At 33.5% G+C, this 7,665-nt stretch overlaps 1 protein-coding gene across 6 annotated transcripts in view; it reads right to left on the bottom strand.

Annotated features, from left to right (window-relative positions):
* The window catches only part of LOC146528604 (protein croquemort-like), a 57,589-nt gene that overhangs the window by 3,390 nt on the left and 46,534 nt on the right, over positions 1–7,665 (bottom strand). For all 6 annotated transcript variants that reach the window (XM_085202979.1, XM_085202981.1, XM_085202975.1 and 3 more), the window contains exons 2-10: positions 7,376–7,496; positions 5,840–6,019; positions 5,081–5,206; positions 4,304–4,513; positions 3,862–4,070; positions 2,906–3,014; positions 1,358–1,518; positions 952–1,056; positions 340–487 (exon numbers count right to left, since the gene is read on the bottom strand). In XM_085202979.1, the coding sequence (XP_085059105.1) occupies positions 340–487; positions 952–1,056; positions 1,358–1,518; positions 2,906–3,014; positions 3,862–4,070; positions 4,304–4,513; positions 5,081–5,206; positions 5,840–6,019; positions 7,376–7,489 (1,362 nt within the window). In that variant the 5' untranslated portion in view covers positions 7,490–7,496. The remainder of the gene's footprint in view (positions 1–339; positions 488–951; positions 1,057–1,357; positions 1,519–2,905; positions 3,015–3,861; positions 4,071–4,303; positions 4,514–5,080; positions 5,207–5,839; positions 6,020–7,375; positions 7,497–7,665) is intronic.

Here is a 7,665-nt window from a genome sequence, read left to right as displayed (position 1 = left end):
ATATATATAGAAGAAGAAGATAAAATGGATGCATAAGAATACTTGGGACTAGTCGTAGCGCAGGGGCACAAGTGTGTGGATATAAACGCGAAAGGTTGTTGGTTTGATTCTGACTTGAGGAAATTAATTATTGAATATTTTTATTTCCTCTCACATGTAACGAGGTGCATGTGCATGTGCATGCACAAAGTGCATGGTTAATTTCCGCCCCTCAACACGCAATACCTCTAGAAATCAGTGGAAAGTGGGGAATGGAGTGTTTTAACCCTTGATTCCCTGGTTCTCTCTGCCTACCCAGGTTCCTTCTGCATACAACGTGAAACTAAAGAAAGAACTTACAATGAACACGTAAAACGCATAAGGAAATCCAAATCTCACAGCCAAAGCTGTTTTAGCGAAGTTCGCATATTCCTCATTGACGTCTACATTTTCTCGGAACCAAAACATTGGTATTAACATATCAGGGTCTGGCAGTTGATTGTTGATACTGAAATGCAAAAAGAAATATATTCTACAAAAACTATTGTAATATTTAACTTACACAGATTTCCTAGTCATATTTACGAATATATAGATATTTTTTCACGCTGTAGGTATCCCGGACATAGCAGAGTAGGCGAAAGGAACTTTGGAAATTAGTATCAAAACACTCCCGTTCCTATTAAGATACTTGCGTTCCCCAGTTTCCGCCGAAACTCAACGCCGCGCCTCGTTACCAGAACGAGGAAATGAAAATATTAAATATTCCATTCCCAGAGTAAGAATCGAACCCACAACTGTCACAAACACTCTTTTACGTTTGTTACAACTTATTTATGTTGTTTGAGGTTCAAATCCAGCTACGTTTAAATTTTTATACGTTATCTTTCCTAAATGTGAAATAATACAAAAAAAATATTGTATATTTTTTTAATGATTTTGTTAAAAATGTGATCGATAATGATGATATACCTTATTCCGGGAATGTGTCTCACGAGCGCGTTGGCCTGAAGTTGGGCTGAAATGGACAGGGGCATACCTATTATAGGCTCGATGGCCATTTTGAATTGGTGGTTCCTGAAATAAGAAAACGATAAAGTAATTAACGTTTTTATTATTAGTTTCACGATATATCCTGCATATAGCAGAGTGGGCAGAGGGCAGAGGGAACTTGGGAACCTAGTGTTAAGTACTCCGTTTCTCAATAACACACTTCTCCGCTTCTCCGCTTCTCCGCTTTCCGACGAATTCTTGAACTATTATTGTATTGAGTCAACCCTGAGTAAGAATCGGCCTGCGCTACGCTACGCGCTAATAATAATATATTATTTATTTTATTATTATATTATTCATTTTATACTTTAACTAATTCACTTACTCTTTAGGTGTCAATCCTTTAATTTTCTTTGTATAATGTGAATTTAGTCCCAGGAAATGTGGCCGTGTCACAAAGGCAGGTGCCCCGTACTTGCACGCAGATACATTGAAAATCCCGGGTGGCATACAGTCGTTGTCTCGTATTTTTTCACAATAACAACTCTGAAAAGTTATAATACAATATGAAACAATAATCTTATTGAGACGTAGCTGCAATATCATGCCATGCCAACTATATCGAAAAAATATATATATATATATATATATATTTGCAGTTGCACAGATTAAAAACAGAAAAAATATTGTGGCAGCTTTTTTACGCAAATAATACCTGCATTAGGAGACCTCTTCCAATACGACATTTAAGATATCTGTTTAATAATTACGCAATAAAAAGAATTCAATTAAAATAATGCTGGTGCTAATGCTATGTGTATGTGTGTGTTTATTTGTGAGCTTGGAGGTCATTCGATGTACCAGGAGAATCTCAGTGTCTGTAATAGTTTTTTCCGATCGCGTTCATTTTTATGATGGACATAAAAGTGTTTATTTATCGATTATATAATTGAGTAAATTCTTTGCATGGAAGCAAATCTTATTTTTGTCATATATATTATATATTGCATTTTCTACAAATCAGCGTCATGCTGTCTCTTCTTTTTCTTTTGTTATACCTATTACAATTATGAATGATCATCTCTGGTAGACAAATTTTGTAATTTTTTATTGCTATTGCTTTAGTTTATTTACTTGCAAAAGACAGAGGAACTAGTACTTAACTAAGATAATGATGACGTGACAAAATATATGCCAAGTCACGCAGTTTGCCAGGTCTAAGCTAAGAGCTAAGGTGAGCCGCATATAGCAGGGTAGACAGAGGGAACCTAGTGTTAAAACATTCTGTTCCCCACTTTCCGTCGAATTTTCGAAACATTGATTACTTATTGTGGAAGCGAGCGAGTGGCGGAACTGAACGCCGCGCTTTACCTTGTGGGAATCGAATTTACAGCCATCGTATTTACAGTTACAATCTTATGTCCCTATACCACGGCGGCCACTATCACTTAACACTAATAGGAAAAAAATCATGTTACCACGCAGTAAAAGATGAATTAATTTTCGTGGTCTAAATGATGTTTTTGATGATATAACGGAATTATTTATTATATTAACTCAAATTATACATCAGCTAAGAGTGAAAGTTATTTATATGTTAATGTTTGTATCTTTTTATTGATATTCAATGATAAAAATTGTTTTTCTATTGTTTTTCGGGCCTTATTTTCGTGATCACTCACACAAATTCAAGGCTCAGCTGAAACCTTCTAAAAATAACTTTAAAAAGTATAATGTCATTTGATTAGTGAGGCCGAATAACATTATAGCTTATCTTTTACCTGGTTTTAGACACGATCGTGTTGCAATTCCTATAGAAGTACAGATATTTTCTTCGTTTATATTTGAATACACTACTATTGCGTTAGTCAGTCATTGCTCCACTGTGCCACTATGGCGACGAACTAAACAAATAATGGAAGGTACAACTCACCATACTAGGATATTTGTGTCCGTTGTCAAAAAGTGAATCATTTGCCGTGAACTCGACACCGTGCAAGCCTGATTTCACAACCGGCCCTGAATATGCTAAGGATATATGTCTGGAATTGTAAAAACAATTATATTAATAAATTATTTATTAGTTAATAAAATATTTTTTTTACATATTTGTAAGACCATCTTAGCTCATTTAACAAGCGTTCGTTTGCTAAATGAGCTACGATTGCGTCGATTCCCATTGAAGAAATAATAAAATGGAACATTCAGTTAAAATATCATAAATATTATTATATTTGCATACAAAGTGATTTAAATATCACATACATCAAATAATTACAATAGTTGTATGTCACATGTGGTTATGAAACGGAACCTACTAATATCAAAAGAAAAAAACAACAAAAAACCTTATCTAAGCCCTTAGATGAACTTTTCAATTGTCATCTGAATATACTCGTATCTAAATAAACATATAAATATTGTCAGAGTGACGGGAAGTTATCATCGGTTGCTAAGATAGTTCACTGATAAGATGCAATGAGGAAGTCAGTATTATATAATCTATACAAAATTTAATAAAAATAGATATATCTAACTGTCACCATGTTTTTGATAGATATGTAATTTACTATAATATACTAATATAAAAATTGAATGATTTAATATCAAACGCCGATAAAGTGGCTTGGACTGACGGACTGACCAAGGTAGGAGTAGATTCAAATCACACTTATGAGGATGCTCATAGATAAAATAATTCCATTTCTGCGGCCAGGATTACACAGCGCGGAAATGTAGCAATGGCTCTGAATGAGAAAAACGAAATGAGCAGGATGTTTTTTTATATTCTTTCTACTTATCCTGCTTGATGCGGAAGATTAATTATCAAGGTAATATATAAGAAATATTATTCTTACAAGTTGTTATTTATTATTAGAATTAACCTACGTGCAAAGATCTGCTGCAAATAGACTTATTTCTGGTTGGTTCTCTTGCAAATTCCAAAGTTCTCCAGTAGTTCCTCTCACTTCCCCACACTGGTCTCTGTATATTGTTCTATTAGAATTTTGCCAATGATCTAGATTGCCTAGTTGACTGAAATCTAAACTTCCGGTGTTTGTAACGAATAGTCCATCCGCATCTATTGAACCATTTCTCTGTAAAAATATATTTTTTAAAATAGTATATATAACGTATCACTAGTCGTATATAAGCAATATTATTTATGGAACTAAGTTTTTGAAGTAAAAAAAAATAATGAATTCACTTTATTTTTATTATGAATATACTTTAGTTAAAATTGGGGCAATCCGACTAATTTCGTACTTATTTGAAACTCAATAACTACAAGATATATTTATATAAAAAGAGAATAAGATAAAACTCTCACCGTATAAAACCATCCAAAACGATCAAAAGGTATAGTGTAAGGCAAATTGGGTATCTGTCCGGCAAGATCCAATATGGGGTCTTGGATACCATCAAAAAGCCATGACGATGCGTTAGCAGTGACGAACATATTTTTGTGGTACATCCGTAATATCATATCCAAGAGGAATCTCAACATGAACCGTTCTTTTCGGAGAGTGTAGGCCACTGTCTAAAAAATATGAAATTGTTACAAAAATATATAAATATGTGGGATCATTAATCTCTAACTGTCTCTTTAGATTATTTGTAGTCGTGGACGTTTGAATGGGATGCCTGAATGGTCTATTTCCTCCTAGGATAGTCTTGTAGCCAACTTTTCTTTAACAAAAAAATAGCCTGAATTAAAAGAGCAGAGCCTGTCGCATCCTAGTTTAGTTTAGTTGTTAAATCGAAAATTGTGAATCATGGAACTCACAATCCTGATCAGAAAGTTTTTTCTGTAACTTAAAATTTGAATTATTCTATGTGATATCGTTCTAGATATCATTTATTCATTTATGAACGTGAGTGTTTTGATACAAGCAGATTCTTATTTAATCACAATCGTAGAATTCTATGTAGTTTAAGCAATGTCCGAATTTTTCCAAGGTATTGTAACAATGTACAAAAATATGGAAAGATTCTAAAGTTTCGTGTACGTCAGATTACTTATTATTAGAGTTTCAAACAAAACTATTCAATTAAAGTACTTTCCAATATTTTTAAAGATTAAATGATATTAGTAAAATATACTCACAGCTATAATTGGATTTATATTGGTCATGGAATCAGAGAGGCTGCCGTTTGATAAATGAGGTTGGAAGTACCAAAACCTTTGATTTCTGAACGTAACTGTACCATTTTCATTCCAAGTTATGTTTACCTGAAAAATTAAAAACATGTGGTAAATATGAAAAACATGAAACAAGCTGTGAGTTCGATTCCCACTCGAGGAAATATTCCTCACTATAATAACGAGGCAAAGCGCGGCGTTAAGTTCCGTCACTCAACACACAATGCCTTCAGAATTCTAGTTCATTTTATTGACAAATAATAAAAGCTTGTTTTTTAAAAAGTTTTTTTTCTTTATTTTTATTATGTTATGAATTGGTATCATTGTACCTCAATAAGGGCGTGTAAGATACCAAATATTTTATCTTATTAGAAGTAATCGGACGGATTTAACCTAAAAGATAGTACACTCAAAATGATGCCACGAAAACTATCTAGAAATTTCCACTGACAGGTAATATTTAGTTATTCACTAACAATACAGCTGTAAACTTGAAGGAAAAACTTTAAAGTGTTTTTTAATTTCTTATATTGCAGTGTAGGAACGAATACTTTTTTAAGTGCTCCGTCGGTCTCATTCAAAGACAGATGAGATGACAGGTGACCGCCAAATTTAGAAAAATCAATAATAATAATTATTATTACTAATCACATTACAATTGAAATACTAATTTTAACTCGAAATTTCAATTCCAATATAGTGTTTTTTATCTATTATACATACCTTTTTACTTAGTTCTCTGAACACGTAAGGGCCGAACTCTTGCACTTCAAGGGTTACATTCTTCCCAGCCAGAATATCATCTACATTTGTAATATTAAATAAAAAACACTCCATATATATAGGTATTGGTATTTCCCGCCAAATGTCAAATGACGTAGAACCATTTTTAAGGATCATCATCTGAAAGAAAACATAAGTATTTGTTTTAAATAAAAAATAAATAAATAAACTGTATACATTGTTCCAAGTGTCATATTTCTTTAGTGCCGCCCACTGTCATTAACCTCATACATGCCCTTTGCATCTGCATGCTGGGGCCAAGGTGCATTAAAACTATATTTTTTTTATTTATCGCCAATGTTATTGAGGAACAAAATAATTATAACGTCACACCCCACATAGGAAATTTTGCCGTATGGGGTTTATACAATAGGTAGGTATCTATTTCCTTACATTAGTTGACATGTGGTGTCATTGAAAACCATTGTAGTTTGTGTACGAACTTAAGTGATTTATGATTCACCTGTCTAAGCAAAAAAAGACATATTTTTCCCGCATATAGAGTAGACAGAGTTATCTAGAATTGAGACACTCCGTTCCCCCCATTTCCCCCCATTTCGAATTATTTCGTGTTGAGTGGCGGACCTCGAGACGTTATAAAACAATGTAAGAAATAAGTTGAGATGAAAAATGAGGCCGTCGTAGCATTGCAGCACAAGGGTGTGACTGTAACGCGACGGTTGTAGGTTCGATCCCCACTCGAGGAAGTGAAATATTTATTTACGTTTATATTTCCATTTCTTCGCTCTGGTGTCGAGGTAAAGCGCGGCGTTGAGATCTGCCATTCAACACGCAATGTCTCCAGAATTCGGAAGAAAATGGGGAACGGAGTGTGTTAACACTAGGTTCCCTCTGCCTATCCTGCTGTGTGCGGGATACAGCGTGAAGCTGATTTGATTTAATTTTATTTATTTGAAAAATAAAATAATGAACACAGTTTCAATCGGTAGGTACTTTACATAACAATAACCTGCACTATTTATTGTATTGGTAACTGTAAATAATGCAAAAATTATTGCAATAAATAAAAATAATTAATAGTAATTAATTGTAGAAAAGATTATTATAATAAGATAGTAAAAAATTGTACATTTTTTATAGTTGCAAAAAGACTGTTGAAGAATTGTTGAAATAAGTAATAGAATATTAATCTATGATTTTTTAAAAATTTTCTCTGTTTGTACATGCACAGCTTCTGAACAACGTGACCGATTTAAAGGAAACCTTTTGTTGTATAACTATTAGGTCTGGACAAGGTCTTGAAAAATTTGCTTTGGAAGACTTCCAGAAGTGGCGGTACTCAACGTCGCGCTTTGGTTCGACACCAGAGCTAAGAAAATGAAAATATATATTTAAATAAATATTTAATTTCCTCAAATAGGAATCGAATACCCAACCCGTCGCGTTTACAGTTGTACACGTGTCCCCTGCGTCACGACTCGCCTTTATTTCACATATTATTAAATATTAACTTACAGTTTGTATTTTTGAATGGAACATCGACGGCCAGGTGGTACAGAAAAGCAGACCGAGTCCGACAATCACCATTCCGCCACCAATCCACCATTCACTTTTCCTACTGACCACCATGGTGTTCCTGTAAATATGCTTAGCTATAGAAGTAATTGATAATTAAAAACTCCCGACACAAAAAAGGCTAAAACGTAAGCAACAACTTCTTTTCTGAACTGATAATCTTGAAATGGATGAACATATTTTCTTGGATCATAGCTAAGACCATCTTTCAAACATAAAACACTATATTT

Source organism: Heliconius melpomene, chromosome 19 (genome assembly GCF_056956725.1).
Source record: "Heliconius melpomene rosina isolate 202511_hmr_F chromosome 19, ASM5695672v1, whole genome shotgun sequence".
NCBI classification, from domain to species: Eukaryota; Metazoa; Arthropoda; class Insecta; order Lepidoptera; family Nymphalidae; genus Heliconius; species Heliconius melpomene.
This window is presented reverse-complemented; position numbering and strand designations above follow the sequence as displayed.